This window comes from Paroedura picta, chromosome 5, assembly GCF_049243985.1.
Source record: "Paroedura picta isolate Pp20150507F chromosome 5, Ppicta_v3.0, whole genome shotgun sequence".
In the NCBI taxonomy this organism is placed as follows: domain Eukaryota; kingdom Metazoa; phylum Chordata; class Lepidosauria; order Squamata; family Gekkonidae; genus Paroedura; species Paroedura picta.
Window position 1 is genome coordinate 51,874,048 of NC_135373.1, and position 18,360 is coordinate 51,892,407.

The following is an 18,360-nucleotide window of genomic DNA, read 5'->3' on the forward strand; positions in this document are numbered from 1 at the left end:
GTGGTAGTTCACTCAGGTATAGTTCCTGCCATAGCTACCCTTTCTCAATTTTATGATATCATGTATTAATATGTTCCTATGTCTCTACTAATATTCATTCTCAGTATATTAATCTACCAGTGCTAAGCATTAGAAATTACTAATGCTGTACACGATTGTATTGTTAATTTTTACTAATGATGGGGTCTCTGGTTCTGAGGCTACAGTATCAGTAAACAGGAGTGTGAGTTTTTAAAAAATGAACCTCTGATATTCAACCTTGTGAACAAGTGTTGGGGGCCTGTAGCTCCAGCTCCATAGATAGGGTTGCCAATCTGGCAAGCAGTAGAGACTTACGATGGGAGAATGGCCCCTGATGGTAACATTGTGACATCATTTCCAGCATGACCCAGCAATGATGTATCATGTAAGGCCAATTCTCTGGCCAAGGTGTCCCCAACTCTTTTGAACCTGGGAGTACCTTTGGAATTCTGACACATGGCGATGGGAGCAAGCACAAAATGGGTGCTGCAAAAGGCAGAGCATACTACACAATGTCAGGGAGCAAGATCGTGCATAACTCCTTAACAGTAACTCTTCAATGTTTCTGACAAAAACTGTGTTTAAAAGCATGCCCTTTAAGATGAAAATATTGTTTAAAAATATTGGCTTCCATGCACAGAATTTAAATGCACAAGTGAACTTAAGTTCTTTGCAGCCTGACAGCCCATCAGATCTCCAACAGCCAGTTAGGAGCCCTATTGGCAAAAGCCCCGTTTGGCCACATTCACTTTCTACAAACAGTTGCCAGGTGCTGAAAAAAGGTGTCAGCAAGTCATCACGTCTGGGAACTGTGTGACTTAACAATACCAATGCTCCTCCCATTTCTCCAGCATCCCCCTCCCCAACCAGTACTTAAAATAACCAGTCTAGCTTCTCAGGTTCTGGATGGGTACCAGTCCTGACAGAAAACATGAGAAGCTTGTTTAATCCATCTTTTACATTCATGACTGAAATATGATTTACATTTACTTTACATAAATGTTAATGGTAAACCATCCAGCAACCCACAACCATAATATTCCAGAATGATTACAGAGGGGCTGCAGTTCCAGCTGTCTTGAACCATGCACATTTCTTTCTGTATGCAGTTATTTCCTATGCAGTTTACTGGTAAGGTAGCTGCAAAGCCCTGTTTGTCTGCTTGGGGAAAGGTTCTTGAATTTGAAAAACTACTAAGCCTTGTACTGTTTGTCTTTCTGGAATCTTTGTGATGAGTTCTGTGCCCGATTTTCTCCCCCTATTTAGTTGCAAAGCTAGTTCAGGAAACCACCTCTTCCAAGCTGTGATATAAACCACTAGCTTTATATCGTCTTTCATACCAGATTAGATCTGCAGCATGAAGAAATCAGATCAGCTGTAGAAAAAGAAATCAGTTAAGGTGTACCCAAGGGGCAGGGTGGAAAGGTAGGATGTATCTCATGAACGATATTTCTCATAAAATATCTAAAAAGTACATGCAGAGAGAGGGAGGGGAAAGTATTTTGTCCAACATAATGTGCATTTTGTATATATGTTGACACAAAGCCTTGTTTATATTAGCAAAGACCATACCTAGTATGTTAAACCTTGAAGAGCATCTTTAGGGTTGTAGCACCTAAAATTTCTGCAGAGAGGGATTTTTTAATTTGAGGAAGTGCAACTTTCCTGCCTTTCTGTTTCTGCCACCATCCAAAATACCCTTTAAATGTGCTCCCAAGGGACAGGGCTCTCAGAAATGGCAGGGATGTCAAAGGTTTGCTGCAGGAGGGATTAGCTATAATCACACACACACTTGCACATTCCCTGCCATAAATAAATAAATATATGGAAGTTTTACACAGGATCTTGATGGGATGTCTGGGAATCCCTGTTACTTTGTCTATGAAAATCCTTACCCCTTCTGCCTTTTCCCAGTTAGCATAGCACAGGCCAATCTACTTTCCTGATTTCATGCTCCAGCAGATTGATTTCACAGCCGCAGGAAAGGTGTTTCCCACATCCAAACTGAGGTGACCACCTGACTAAAACTTGCCCCAGCCTCAGAATGGTGATTCCATTTAAGCATTAAGCCCCCTGGGACCGGCCACGGCAGTGACTGTGAGTTGCTTAGAGCAGCTTCCAGCATCTACCCCTGCCAGACATGGAGCGGCTCTCACCATCTGCCGCCACCACAGCTGGGCCTGGAACAACTTCCGGCCAGGGTCCAACATTCTGCTGCAGCTGCCACCAGCCTCCAACACAGCTCGCAGCTGCCAAACCAAAATTAGTGCTAATTATTAACAATACTTCAGAGCAAATTTAAACATTTCAGATTTTTCGAAAACCTGAGAAGCCCCGAAGGTTTGCTGGAAAATCTGTATATAGCATCCACGTGGTCCCAATCCATGGATTTAGGTATTTGTAGATGGGGGGGCATACATCTCTAATAGTATATAGGTTTTGTATATATGCTTCTCACAGTATGGTGATATTGAATGTAGTTATTGGGCTAGCATCTCATTGAGGACCTATAAGGAATTATTGCATACAACACTGGACTTGTGTAAAGCTCTTCTGGACTTGTGTAAAACACTGAGTTTCAGATCTGCAATGGTGTGCCCTTTCCCCTAGCATTACTGAACATTGCAATTCCTTACTGGAGCAGGCTTCAACAATATCTTCTACTTACTCATTCTTATCCCATCCATCCTCCAAGTCAGCACAACCAATTCTCCCTTCCACATTGTATCCCTTACAACAGCCCTATGAAGTATTAGGCTGAGTGTCATAGTCGAGTGGGGATTTGAATTCAACACTATAACCATTATACTCGACTGGATCTGTGTGGCACTGTGCTTCACACGTTTGAATGCCCATCCCTCCCCCCCAAAACCTATTTTACTCTGGAGTGAGGATTCTTAGGGCCATCCCTTTCATTTCCCCATCTCCTATTAGTGGCTAAGAATATTTATTTCATTTGTGCCCCACCATTCTCTGTAATGGAAACCCAAAATGGCTTACGTCATCCTTTATTTTGCCCTCACAACAAGCTTTTTGAGGTAGGTTAGGCTGAGATAATATAAGTGTTCCGTGTTCCCCCAGTGGTGTGAAGATTTTCGTACGTGGTGTGAAGATTTGAACCCAGGAAATAAAATGGCTAAGATGTATCATGGTGTAAAGCGGTGTTCCCCAGCCACTGGGCTGTGGCCCAGTACCTGGCTGTGGAGGCCTTGGTATCGGGCCACAGCGGGGGGGGGAGGCGCCGGTGCGCCAGCAGGTGCACCTTCCTCCCCCCAGGGCAGCGTGCATGCGCTGCGCTGGGAGCAATCACTGCATCCCCGCGCTGCAGGGGTGGAGCCGTGGGTGGCGCCCGCAAATGCACAGGCACGGACCAGCTGTTTCTGCGCATTTGTGGGCACCCACGACTCCCTCCCACGCAGCGCGGCGCTCACTGCGCCGGGAGGCGGCTGATCATTCCTGGCACAGCAAGGACACTCTAATGGGTGGTCTTGAGTGTGGTCATTGGGAACATGATCCCTCTCCTTCCATGCTCCCCAGCTGAACTGAAACCAGATTGGAGACCAGATTAAATTCAAGATATTGGTTCTTGCCTTTAAAGCCCTAAATGGTCTGGGGCCATCTTATCTGAAGGACTACCTCTCTCACTATGCCCCCCATAAGATACTATGTTTGAACAAGAAAAATCTGCTATGAGTCCCTGTTCTTAACGAAATTCAGCTGGCCTTAACCAGAGCCAGGGCCTTTTTGGTCCTGGCCCCAGCCTAGTAGAATGCTTTGCCAAATGAGACCAGAGCCTTGCAGTACCTTTGACAAGTCCACTGGGCTTGTAAGACAAAGCTGTTCTACCAGGCCTGTGGTTGAGGCCAGAAGTAACACTGTTGACCTTTCAGTATGACCCACCAGACTGAAAACCCATGCCCATAAGAGAAAGCACCATGGCCAATGATAATATTTAACATTTTATTATTCTAATGCGTAAGATTTTAATGTAATATAAAATTAATTAATTGTTATTAATCTTGAGGTTTCACTGTGTCACAATTCAGTCTTACCATCAGTATACATTTCTGCCTTATTACAATTTCAGTCTAAATTATCTAACAGCTGGTCCAAAAGAAGTTGGGATGACTGGCATGTGAAAGAGCTCTTTTTATTTTATGTGCTAAAAGATGTGGAAGTCAATGTGAACTTTAAATGCAGACGTCGACGTGAACTTTAAATGGATCGTGGGCCTGTGATTTTAAGGACATGTGCCATTTACTGCTGGAATATTAAAGCCAAAGCCACATTAGTATGGCAAAGATTAAGTACTCTTTAAATCTTTCTTTTGCTATAGTAAATTTCTAGTAAGTACTAACAGTCTGTATATCCAGTCCCTAATTTACAGTTTTGGATCACCAGTAACTGCTGTAAAAAGAAGGGCAGTTTTAATATATGGAACAGATGTCTTTATTTTATGACCAGAGTCTACAGATTTTAGCAGAACTAATTTCTCTTTCTGACATATACATTAGTGAATTCACTTAGGAGTAAGTCAGTAGCTTACAGACTCTGTTCTGGAGTTCCTTGGAGGTTTATCAGGAGGTCCTATATGAGAAGATCAGTTGTAGATCAGTCTACTAATGGTTGAGCAAGACAAACTCTTCACTGCCACCAATCTTTCCCTGCAGGTTAAAGCCAAGGGAGACTTTTGGCTATGTGTGGTAGGTCTCCATCTTGCAAAACCAAAAAGGGAAACCAAAACCCAACCTAACCAGAAAAGTTAAAAACCCAAAGGTTCAGATGCAAAAATAATTTTTTTTAATTTCAAATCTTTGTTACATAAAGTGCGTTAATTCAACATATTAAAAACATAGTCATCATGAGTTAAAAACATCACATTTCTAATTACACATGGAATAGACCAACATAGAATGGACCAAATGCATTTTGACTCCGAGAGGTCTTCCTCAGTGGTCAGATCATGTATAAAATCAAAATCAAAAGGCTTACTGGGTGGCCAAGAAAAATCTGTTAGGTGCTGTTCCAACTAGTCTTTCTAATGTGAAGGTATCTGATTAGGATCCCACCTTCTAAAATATGCACTTCCAGAGGCCACCACTCTCTGCTTTTGCCCAGCTCTCAATCCCCAGTGCATTCCTACGAGTGTCAGAAAAAGCTTTGTCCCACTGTTTATCTCCTAGCAACTGATGGTGCAACCTGGAAATTTGTTCAGCAAAACTAGCATGGTATAGGTGTTAGGCTAGATTTGGGAGACCTTGGTTTGAATACTCATTCTGGCATGGATGACTTTGAACACATCACTGTCTTGATCAGTCTAAGCTACCACACAGCATTGTTGTTATGAGGAGGGAAGAACAGTGGGGGGGGGGGCATCAGGAAGAGGGAATTGGTGGAAATTGCCAACTTAGTCTTGATCCAACTCATGCTGTGAAGGTGATTTGTTTATAATGTACAATAGTCAGTGAATTACCTACAAATCCACATGAGAAGCAAAAATATTTTTACTTGAAAAGGTATTATTTCCTTGGTCTATACACCAGCTTCTAGTAAACCTAGCTGGGTATATTCATGTTCTTACAGCATTAAAAACACAAGTAATTACTGGGGTATGCTTTTATTTTCCTGGAGTTATCGCTAGATGCATATAGATGCAAAACAACTCCTAATGCATCTTTCCAATCCTTTTTCGGAGCTGATTGTTTATCGTATGTCATCTTGACCGTAAAATGTCAAACCGAATTGGCAGAAAATGAGTTGGCTTTGTAGTTTAGGATAAACATACATCAAAATAGGGGATTAGCTTAGCCAAATTATTACTGTCTGCCGTCAAATAGAAAACAAGTGGTTATAACTCTGTGTTATATGAAACCCTGAGATAAATCAAATCTTTAAAGTCTCCTTACCTAAAGAGGGTGTGGGAGTGGCAGAGGATAGGTTGTGTTTGTAGTATCGAATCTGGCCCTTAGAAAACCCAGAGATTATTTATTTAAACATGTACAAAACTATGAAAGACCACTGGCTAAGGTTCCATTTAAACAGTTGTGCCAGGAAATTGTGGAATTAACTGTAACAATTTTGTCAGTGACTTCAACTTTGAGAGCCATTTTATATACTTGGCCAGGGCTTTTCAGACATGCTCTAGCTACTCCTTTTATACTTAACTCTGTCTGCGAGGGCTTGAAACTCAAAAAACCACAAGGAATCCTGAACAGGGGCTGAATAGAGTACAATAAAAGAAGAGCAATCAACTGATGAAAGATGATGGGTTTTGTCTGTTTCTTCTTATTTCCTATTTATTTGTAGTCTTCACCAAAGCGCTATCTGGTAAGTACTGCTTTCAAAGTATTTTCCTCAGTGGCAAAGACCACACAAGAATTCTAATAGACCCTGGAGTCCGTTTTAAACAGTAAACACCAATTTTCTCAAAAGTGGGATAGAATACACCTGCAAACCATTGGTTGCACTTGTGCAAAATTCTGTTCCCAACTTTCAGTATGGCAAAAAGCTTTAGTCGAAGCATACAGTCCTCCCCTTGAAACTCAGCAAGCCATTCCATATGCCACAGATTTTTGGACACTTTGTTAGATATAGCCAGTGAACTGTCTGTCTTTCAGAAGATGAATTTCTCTTTGATTTTTTTTTTGAGATGGTTGTCTTCTACCTTTTTGTAACTTCAGCCCTTGTGCGGGGGGGGGGGTGTTATTATGTACTCATAGTCGGGCAGTGCCTTAGCAGGAAGAGAGGAGGGTTTGAGATTATTCCTGTCTCTATCTGCAGACTTAAATGATGAAATTGTGCAGAATTTCCCTTCCTGTCCCTCCTTTTCTTGAATGTCTCTTTTGAGAGCCAGTGTGCGGTAGTGATTAAGAGTGACAGACTCTAATCTGGAGAAGAGAGTTTGATTCTCCACCCCTCCTCCACATGCAGCCCGCTGGGTGACCTTGGGCCACTCAGTTCTCTCAGAACTCTCTCAGCCTCACCTACCTCACAGGGTTCCTGTTGTGGGGAGAGGTACCTTCGGGTAGGGAAGCATAGGGTATAAAACCAACTCTTCTTCTTCAAAACTGATTTGTTTCAAAATAGACTTGAAATTCCTAAAAGGAAAAAAAGAAATAGATTTAAGAGAGAAATGGAGTAAAGAGAAATAAAGAGTTTCTCTTAATGTGTGACAACATGCCGTTGGACCTGAAAGAATTGTGACCCAATGAAGGTTGTTTGCTATGGGCCACCCAAGCTATTACTGTCTTGGTTGCTAGTGGAAGCAACATTCTATGTGGATCATATTTGATGTGTAAATCAAAGGTAATGGATGCCTGACATGTTGAGAACCACTGTGTCACTCACCAATGGACCTGGCTTTACCATTCCGTCTACATTGGACAGGGAGCATGGGTTGATCCTGTCTGTATGGCAAGTGTCCCGGTGTGTCTAGTTCTGCACCAAACAGGATATGGCTTTTTTATTAGCATTACATAAGTGATTAACTCTGCAGCAGTCACTGCTCCCAAAGGACCATTGAGCAACCCTTTTGGACCAAGTGCCGGTGGGGGGGGAATGTAACATTTACCTGAGAAGATATTGGTGAACTGGCAAGCAAAATAGTCAGGGAAAGGGATATACTGGGCCATAGATGCTTGAAGTAAGTCAAACCCCAGCAGTGCTGTCAGCATCTCAGGGTCTCCACTGGCAACAGGCAATGAGAGGCATAAGCCCCACCTGCTGCCTTCTCTCTGCACCTCTGGCCAAGCAGTATTGTCAGTGCCTTGGTTGGTTGGTCCCACAAGACAAGCAAAATGGTTGAGTATGCCGTTGGTGGCATGCATGCCAAGCGTTGCTTACCCCTGCTCTAGACATTCGTCTGGCCACATAGAAGCAACATTCTGCAAGGATTGCTCACGGATGAGGAATTACTTTTCTACAAGCAGCTCCAGTGCAGCCAGGGGAACATTAAAATGAGTGATCGTGGGACCAGGGACTGATCACTGGGGGGTCTCTTCACGCGAGCTACTCCTGAATCTAGAGTGGCTGGGAAGATTTCTGGAAGATGCCCGAACTACAGAGCTATTGTACAGTTTGAAAGATGATTGTCTGCTGAATTTTCTCATAGTACACGTGATCAGTAACATGGATCATTAGTAATTTAATAACAGATTATATCTTTCTCCCTTTATTTTTGCTGATCTCCTGTTTATGCTTATAGCAATGCAAAATGGAGTCATGGCCATCAAAAGAGAGAAATGTTTTGTCTAGCATGCAAATCCTTACTGGTGGGCATGGTGACAAAGAGAGCAATGAGCACTGGCCAGCCCACATCTGTCCCCCACCCTGCCAGTGGGAGCCAGGGAAATGGAACTGGGGGAAGGGAAAGGGGCCGTCACTCCCCTCCCCTTTAATGTTACCAGTTGATACTAACAATCAGCATTCTTGATATTAAGGATACAAGTCTCTGTCAGGAAGGGTTAGAGCTGAAAGATTTTTTCTGTTGGAAATGTCTTGAGTGTTTGCAGCAGACTAGCCAGGGATCACCATGGGAAACTCTAAAATTATGCCCTGCCTTGGGGAAATGTAAAAGATGAATGTTTCTTGACAGTGTAACCTGTCTGCTTAGATTTGACGTTTGTCAGTTAGCTGATGCTACAAAAGCAGCACTCTCGTTGGGGGGAAACCAGTCTTGTTAAGCTCCTGGAACTTTCTACTGCTGAGGAAACTGGGGAGAAGCAAAAAACACAATAGAAGCCTTTGTGATTTTTTTTTTTTTTGCATAAATCCTGACACTAAAAGTATATATTGGGCAAAGCCGCTGCTAACATTCTTCCACTTCCCTGGCAGGAAAAGAACTTAGACTGGTTCCCTCGGATGAGAGCCATGTCCCTCGTCAGCAACGAGGGTGACAGTGAGCAAAATGAAATCCGGAGCCTGCAAGAGAGGTTGGAGTCCACCATGAACTTGGTCAAGCAGTTGTCGGGACAATTAGCTGAGCTGAAAGAACAGGTACGTTCATTGGTCATGGTCTTTGACAATTTGACGGGGAGTTTAAGCAGCTGCATGCAGGCCAGAGACATTAGCCCAGGGGTAGTCAAACTGCGGCCCTCCAGATGTCCATGGACTACAATTCCCAGGAGCCCCCTGCCAGCATTCGCTGGCAGGGGGCTCCTGGGAATTGTAGTCCATGGACATCTGGAGGGCCGCAGTTTGACTACCCCTGCATTAGCCTCTCCACTGGGTCCCAGCTGTGAAATAAACTTTTGTGGCCAGAAGGTCTTATTCCAACTGCAGAGAAAGCTTATCAAGGCAATGCAAGAATGCGGCAGGACAGGATGGATTCATAGCAGGGCTGTCAACTGATTAAAACATTGCTGTTTCCTGCATTAATCAGTATGGTGAGTGGGCTAGGAGCAGTATTGATACTAAAAATGATAGAGTTGAGCCTATGGAGGCGGCTGGGCACAGGCTATAAGTAGATAACAATCTGTTCTATAACTGCTTAAGAGCTCCATTACCCCCACCAAGTCACCTCTTACCCAAAATACCTTGGTAGAGACCTTCCAGCTTAGTAATTGAAATAAGCCTTTTATTGTGCAAGGAAACATCCTCTTGTTCTTTTTCTTCCTCTTTACTGCAAAATCAAAATTAACAAATGCACAGGTGGAATCGTAATGCTCAGCCACACCAGTAAAAATCAGCATGCTTTGGTTATGATTGGGCTCTCACCAATTAATCAGCAAACAGGTGCTGGCTTGACAGTGTAATCCTAAGAACATTTTGTTGGGTAGAGATTAGTAGGATTCTGAGTAGACCTGCTTCCATGCTCTATTACAGAGGCAGGCTAAGCAGGTCTACACAGAAATTAGCCCCATGTTACTCAATAGGGCTTACTCTCAGAAAAGTGTTCTTCTGAGCGCAGCCTTAGTTGTTTAATTTACCTTCTTAAACCCATTAAAGCAGTGATATTCTGTGGCTTTCCGACATGCCAGCTGTGGCTCTGCTGAGCATTGTTCTCCAAGGCTGCACCTGTCCCATGTTTTAGGGAAATAGGCAAGGTCCTCAATTGGTGGGACTTCTGGTTGGTACTTAGTTCCCACCTTGGAACAGTTGCTGCCAATGGAACAGGTAAACCTCAAGCCTCCTGAGGTACAGGCTTCATGCCAGGTTTGGAAGTAACTGTGATTCCTATGTTTGATGGTAATTTTGAACATAGCTCTCTACAAGCTACAGAGTGAGCCCCACTGCATTAAAGCATCTAGAACAGGCAAGAAGTTAAATTAAACATTTGTAATTTCTTACATTTTTAATTTGCCCTTCTCCAGGGGCTCAGGGTGGATCACATGTGGTTAAAACGTACAGGACATATAAATATACCTACATACATAATTAAAATTTAAATATAATGAATTGAAATTAAGTTATTAAAATTGCACTAACACTAATATTGCCTGAGCTGCCGCTTGTATAGAAGAAGAAAGATTGGGTGAGTTTGAGTTTAAGTAGGGTTTAAGTTAAGGTTTGAAACCAGATCACTAAGAAACGAAAGGCAATTCAGATACTTTAGATAGTGAATAATAAAAAAGTCACTCTTTGTATAAAGTATTGGGCACGGAATTGGGGTCATTGTGGGTGGCAGATAGTTGTGAATTTCCTGCATTCTGTAGAGGGTTGGACTTGGTGACCCTGGAGGTCCCTTCCAACTCTATGATTCCATGAAAACACTCTTGATAGTGTTCCTCAACTCTGTATCTCTGGGCAGGGGGATACTCACTGTCACTGTGTGATGCTTGTAATTGTGTGCCTGATTGGCTAAAGAGCAGTGAAACACTTACCTCCCATTCCCTTCCCTTTCCTCCTTTAGATGACAGAACAAAGGAAAAACAAGCAGAGGCTGGGATTCCTTGGGTCCAACACACCCCATGTGAACCATCACATGCCACCACACTGATGCCATGGGCGAAGCCAGGACCAGCTTTCCTCACTTGATTACAGAATGGCCGCAATGGGGCGTGCTGAAGGGCGCCTATTGTTGGGAAGTTATAAACAACCCAGTGCCAAGATGTTAAGTGGTCGAGCTCTGGGAACAATTTGTAACCCTTTTTCCATGGCTTGAAAGGGGCCACGGGCTCAAACGCTGCAGATAACAAGGAGAGGGGCTCTTTGACCTTCGTGACATGTGCCGAGAGGGAGAGGTGTCCCCAGTTTACACTTCCTTGTGATTCAGTTGGCTTCTTTGGGGACTGCTGGCAAAGGAAAAAGCAAGACAAAGGCTGGCTCTGTTGTTTTGGACACTATCAGAATCCTTGTAAAGGGAATGGATCGAGAAAGGGACAGGGAGAATAGTTTATTAATGCTGAATACAGCAGCCTCATTCGGAAGCTGTGGAGGCCTTTTGTTGTCGCCTTGGCCAGCCGGCCAGCCTAGTTTCTCATGCTTCCTTAGCATTCGCGCTCTCTCCATTTTAATTACTGTAAATATATCAGCAGCAAAAAACAATAGTGTTATAACAGCACATAAATTTGCAATGGGAGATGAATACAATCATTCTCAAAAGAGAATTTGCTGGAAAACTCAAGCTACAGCACTCTGTTCCATTGCAAAGGGTGTGTTAGCTGTTAGCTGCTGCTGTTCCTTATTTATCCTCATGCAAGAGCAGTGGGGAGAGCTTGAGATGTATGCACAGAACCACTGATCATATTAACTGGAATAGATTTCTTTGCTCTTGGATTTCGATGTTCCCTATTAAAGTGGCTGCAGGTAGAGATTTCATGTAATGATGTTTTTAAACTTTATCCATGCACTATGAGAAAGACTGGAGTGATGATATATTTTATAACTGGTATTAGAGACTAATTTTGAGCGGGTAAGCAGCCTAGTGATGACTTTCTGGAGAGAATTGTAATTGTGTTATTACTGTTCAGGAGCCACAGAAAGAAGCTGTTGGGCTTAACTGGATAAAGATGTGGCCCAACCTCTCCTTACTTTCAAATGCATTTATCCAACAGGCTCCTTTAGTGTATTAAGAAACCTAAAAGGTTGAAACAAAGAAAAAGATATTAAAATATAACTGCAAATATATGAAACATAATATATAATTTAATAATGCAACTTTTCTGGTGTGGCTAAAATATCATTTTAAAACAATAACCCTGGCTAAACATATAAGAATATAATCCCAATCTAAAGACAAATCTCCATATGCAAAACCCAACATGAAATGTCTTTTGGCAATAAGCTTCACTTAATTTTCTGTCTATGTTTAATTAATGGAGTGCTCAAGTTTGAATGATGCCACTTGGGAAGGCTGATCGCTGACACGCATGCACAGTTATAGTTGACTTTCTTTCAGCCTTTTTGGTTACCTTCCTTGGGCAGAGTTGTGTTTTTGTACTTATCCTTTAGTGCGTTAAACTTCCAGCGAGACAGGATTGAGGCAGTATGTTATTGCCCAACTTCTGAGCAGCTTGACTCTCACTGGAGACTGGTGTCTCTCACTTGACTCTCACTGGACACTGGCCCAGGACTCTGGATCTTTCTCTAATGTCCTGATGGAGGTCAAGGCCAGATCCTCAGCAGGGACCATATCGTTTTTGCATCAACTCTGCTGGGGGTAGGAGTTACTTCATCAGACCAAAAATCCTTAAGAAGCCGGTTACCAGGAGCACAAATGAATGCAGTTCACATTGTTTTTCAGTCTTGGACTTCCCCAAGTGCCTGCCTCAGATTTAGAGAAGAGAGAGAGAGAAGAAGAAGAAGAATTGTTTTTTAATAGGAGAAGAAGAAGAAGAGTCAGTTCTTATATGCCGCTTTTCAATTACCCGAAGGAGTCTCAAAGCGGCTTACAATCCCCTTCCCTTTCCTCTCCCCACAACAGACACCCTGTGGGGTGGGTGAGGCTGAGAGAGCCCCGATACTACTGCTCAGTCAGAACAGCACTATCAGTGCTGTGGCGAGCCCAAGGTCACCCAGCTGGCTGCATGTGGGGGAGTGGGGAATCAAACTCAGCTCGCCAGATTAGAAGTCCGCGCTCCTAACCACCACACCAAGCTGGCTCCCTTTTTTCACTACCCCAATTTTCACTACCAGAAGGAGTTCCAAAGGGGCTTACAAACACCCTTCCCTTCCTCTTCCCACAACAGATAATCTGTGAGTTAGGTGGGACTGAAAGAGCTTTAACTGAACTATTCTGCAAAAACCCCTGAGAGGACTGTGACTAGTCCAAGGTTACCCAGTTGGCTGCACATGGAGGAGGAGTATGGAATCAAACCCAGCTCTCCAGTTTTGAGTATACCGCTCTAGCAACTATACTACACTGACCTTTAGTACAAAATGCCAATAGAGAATAGTAAAAAGTATTTGTGATATTGACCTAAATAAAGCAGATATCCCAATTATCTTTAACCGCTCCCGCGGAGCGGATTAAATAAAGCCCTAAGGGCTATTGGGGAGGAGTTAGGGCGGGCTCTGTCCATGATAAAAACTCACCGGGGCGAACCTCCCCATAGGCCGCTTGGCCCAGCCTCGCCCGTCAGGAGACTCCTTCCCATTGCCCTCGGGAAAGGAGCAGGGACGCCGCATCGAAGACGCGGCGTCCCTGCTCTTTTCCCGCCACCTCCCAACACCTCGCTACTACCTAAATAACCCCCCTCCATCCCCAGGCCCCTTCCCGCCCCGCGTCCCATGCCCAGGACACAAACAACCCCCGGCACACAGCCGCCGCCCTCCTCAGAACCCTTCCCGCCCCGCCGCCGCTTTCCACAAGACGCACACTCACTCACTCAAACACACACTCCACCACCCACCCGCCGCCAGCTAACCCCGCACCCTCCCCAGACCCCTTTCCAACACGCCACCGCTGCCCGCAACAACAACAACAAGCCTTCAAACACACACTCCACCACCCACCCGCCGCCACCTCACACCCCACCCTCCCCAGACCCCTTTCCAACCCGCTGCCGCTTCCCGCAACACCGACAACCACTCCAACACACACTACACCACCCGCCGCCAGCTAACCCCCCACCCTCTACACAACCCTTCATCACCCGCCCCAACAACCACCCGCAGCCTCTTCCCCAGCTCCCGTCCCCGCGCTTCCCAATCCCAGCCCAACTCATGCTTCCCACGGCCAATACCCGATCCCCCACGGCTGATCCCCGCTCCCCGCCACCGCACTGACCTTCCGCCGGTCCTCCTGCTCCCTGCCCCTCTCTTCCCTTCTGATTCCTGCTGCCGCCAGCCGCCGCGCCCTGCGCCAACTCACACGCATGCCTGGTTGCTCACACCGACGCCCCGATGGGGCCCCGCCGCCCTCCCTACAGGGCGCATGCCCAGACTATCCAGGATCTGAGCTTCCCGTCATCTGCGCCGCCACCCACGCCAAACTGCGCCACCACCCCTTCCAAGCCGCGCCTTCCTCCAGCCGCTGCAAGTATGGTAGGAGGACCGCACCTAATGCCTAAACTCTGCCCGTTTTTACAAATGGGCTTTTTTACTAGTATATTATAAAACTAAGTCAGGGGACCAATAGCAGTTCTGGTGGTTTCTTAGAAGTCATTAGTGCAATCTTAACACAAACTGGGTGACAAGCAATTTCTCAGGCCTGAACACATAGTGGGCTTATTTTGCAACTGTGTCATTGACAGTCAAGTATTTGTGTGGTGCGGCTGTTAGGTGTCCACCGAGCCTTTCATTTATTTCCCTAGAAGCATTTCCTATGTGGCATTTCACATCTCTTAAGTGTTACGCTGAGCTGTGCAGAATAAAATTTTCACGGCCAGATTCTGCAAGCATTCAGGACCTGGGCTTTCACCTCTAGAGCACATTTGTGAGATCAGAGGTGTCAACTCAACATTAGATCACATAGTTTTCTATCTGAGGTTCTTCTCATTTGAACCAGCTCCATGTGGAAATCCCAAAGCAACTTAGTGCCTAATGAGCAATGGATTTACAAGCAACAATTTGTAGTTCCAGCCTAAGTTCCTGGAAGTCAGTCAAAAAGGCTTTTGCAGCCCCATTTTAGGTCCCACAGATTGACATTACAACCTGGTGGTCTGAAAAGTTCCTTGGCAGAGTGCTAGCATGGAACTGAAGCCAGCCTCAAGGAACAGCTCCTGTTTCAAGGAAGGCATGCAAGTGACATCCCAAGATCTGCCATTTCTGTGTCTCTAGAGAGAAAACTTTGGTCCTATAGCAAGCTATGTCATTGCTTAGGCGTCAAGCACAAGTTCTGCATGGCTAAGGTCCCTGGATCTCAAATCTAAAGAGTTTCTCTCCGAGTCCTTGGAGAGACTTGCCAGTTACTATAAATAGCACTGAGCAAACTCAGGACTTTCCATATAGAAAGCAGTGGCCACAATCTTAAAATGTAGCATTATATGAAGAAGGCATGTATCATTTTCCATCTCAGGTGCATTGCACAAGCATAGTTCTCGGAGCCAGGGGAAGCAGCAGGTCCCTATGATGTACTCTCAGCTGAAAAACCAGTAGACTAGGCCAGAGGCTGGTGTGCCTGACATTTTCAAACCGTGGCATCTCCTACTATAGTGTGTGGCATGCAGCCCTCAATGGAGGCAGCTCAAAGCAAGAACTCAAGATGTCGAAACAGAAATGAGTTCAGAAGGAAAAGTTCTTTGGCCTCCTATTCAAAGCATGACTTATTTGAAGCTTGGAAAAAGCAAACAACAAATCTATATTTCCCCCTAATCTGAATTTTCTTTCCCGATAACGTTTAGGATTGCCCACAGCCTGGAGAACCGACTGTGCTTGTTCTTTAACAGAGGCTACATGTATAGGAATAGTTGAACATTAACATCCAGTGTAGCGTGATTACTGTGTTAGTTTAGGATCTGGGGAAGCCACTGGGCCATGAAACCTTGGGCCAGTCACAGACTCAGCATTAGCCACCTCTCAGGGTTATTGTGAGGATAAAATTGAGTATGAAAAAACAAACAAAGCCAAGGCTGATGGTGCAAAATAGGTAAGATATTTTATTACTTTTTAAGAATTCCCTGTTAACAACAACAGCAAAAATGCTTTTGAGGGGAATCTGATGCACAATATGACAATAACCATGCTGAGTTTTCACAAACATGATTAAAACCACACAACAAACACTATATTAGAAGCTAAAACCACGGTCTTAAAATATACAAAACTGCTAGAGCTTATTTATGAGCTCTAGCACTTTTGTACATTTTATGACACTTGGGTTTTAATTGCTAATATATTTGTTGTGTAATTTTAACAATGTTTGTAAAAACTCAGTATGGTTATTGTTGTATTGTACATTACAGATTTTTACCTATTTTCCACCATCAGCCTTAACTGGTGCCTAAGGAGGTAATGAGCTCCCCCTCACTGGCAGTCTTCAAGCAAAGGTTGGATACACACTTTTCTTGGATGCTTTAGGATGCTTTGGGCTGATCCTGCATTGAGCAGGGGGTTGGACTAGATGGCCTGTATGGTCCCTTCCAACTCTATGATTCTATGATTAACCCTGACTTATAAGCCGAATGAATAAAACAAACAAGTAAATAAATAAACACCTAGTGAGTGGGGCAGCTCTTTATGTTCTTGAGGTTAAAATAGAGGAAAGGCATTCAGTGTAAGATGCTCTGTGTCCCCTGTGGGAGGCAAAAGATAGGGTTTAAATAATAATAGCACCCCGTGTTAGAGAGACCAGACATTTTCTCTCCAGGCTGTTAATTATGGTTACTAAAAGGGAATGGCACTGCAGTCTAATCAAGAGTTGCACCCTTCACAGTCCAAGTCATTGGGTTTAGATAGGCATAGCTCTGTTTAGGACTGCACTGTTAGGGGAAAAGGCACAAAAAGGTAATGAGTTTAGCAAGTTGATCCATAATGTGGCTGCCTTAAAATTAATCAAAAATGAAAGTGTACGGGCATGAACCAGTGAAATGTAAGTGCCTTAAAGTGCTGCTCATTTTAATAGACAGAATTAGCCATGGGCTTAAAATCTCACCTGCTGAGACCAGTGGGAATTAAAAGCCAGTTTCAAAAGTAAAATTTGAAAGGGGGAAAAAGATAATGATGCTAAATGTTGAACTCGGATTCTCTAATGGAAAACTGCATCCGAATGTCTGTGCCCATTTTGTTCCAGCTCAAGAAAATACTGCATCTGGCCGTATTTCTTTTGGAACTTCAAGCAGCCTGATATGGATATGTTAGGAGGCCCTCCCCGAAGTGTCCACGATGCCCAAGCTGCATCCAGGCAGGAAAACACAGAGATGGTTACTTTGAGAATAGAGAGGGGCAAGATGCAGCAGTGTGAACAGTTGTGATTCCCACTGGTGTTTTGGCCTCCTGTTTTAGGTGCACAAGATTGAAGAAGTCCGTTGGAAACTCACTGGGCTGTTTTGAACGTTAGTTGATGCTGTTCATCAAAGCTGGGCACCTTTATAGTTCAGGCATCTCTCTTAACATTCATCACTAGGGTGATGATAAGCAGTGAACATGCATACTGGAAGTTTGATAAAATTGCTGTTATTTGTTATTGACAGAAGATAAAACAATTGCAAATAGTGGTTGCTTTTGTTAATAAAGCTCTGTTGCAAATAAAGGCTTACTGTGTCTGAAACTTGGAACTAGATTTCCCAGTTCCACTGATTTCTGCACTCAACAGGTTAACACAGCAGTTTCCTTAAAGCCCCATAATCTTCCTTCTTGCTAATGAAAGAAAGTCCTGGCATGGAGCTGTGGCACGGCGTGAATATTAGTTAAAAAGTGAAGTTCATCTTCGGTCTCTTGTGACTAGCCTCCGACCTAGGGGAGCGTCTTGCACTTCCCTGCAACACCAGATCTAGCATAATATGGCCCTATTCCCCACTACGAGGTGCAGGACCTGCAACTGACAGCATGGCTACTTAACTCTGTGGGCTAGTTTTCTCAGAACAGGTGGGTAAGATGTTGTTTAATGCCAAAAAACCTTCTACAAGAGCTTCATTTACCAGCAAATGTAAGCATTTTTCTACTTGAGCACGATCTAGATGTATAGCTGTTGATGCTTGCCCGGCCCCTTCAGTTCTGGAATAACCTTGGTCTCTTAAAGCAGCTGCCTTTCTATTTCTTCCATTAAAGTACACGTAGTAGCCATATCTGCCTCACACTCATTAGTACTAGGGGGGAAACCCTATTCTCTCATGGGTCTTCCTGCTTATTCCTCAGGGGCTCAGCTAACGTTACCATCTTCAACCACTATAGTTCCTCAGTGAGGGTATGCGTTTGGCTTTGTCAGAGCTTGAAAAGTACCTTAGTGGTATTTATCAGTATCTTTAAACAGCCCCGTGGTGCGGAGCGCCACGGACTGAATAAAGCAGTAAAGGCTGTGTG

At 44.1% G+C, this 18,360-nt stretch overlaps 1 protein-coding gene across 2 annotated transcripts in view; it reads left to right on the forward strand.

Annotated features, from left to right (window-relative positions):
- Window positions 1-17,615, forward strand: part of ITPR2 (inositol 1,4,5-trisphosphate receptor type 2) — a 228,630-nt gene extending 211,015 nt beyond the window's left edge. For both annotated transcript variants that reach the window (XM_077337917.1, XM_077337918.1), the window contains exons 56-57: window positions 8,854-9,015; window positions 10,871-17,615. In XM_077337917.1, the coding sequence (XP_077194032.1) occupies window positions 8,854-9,015; window positions 10,871-10,957 (249 nt within the window). In that variant the 3' untranslated portion in view covers window positions 10,958-17,615. The remainder of the gene's footprint in view (window positions 1-8,853; window positions 9,016-10,870) is intronic.
- The last annotated feature ends 745 nt before the right edge of the window (window positions 17,616-18,360 follow it).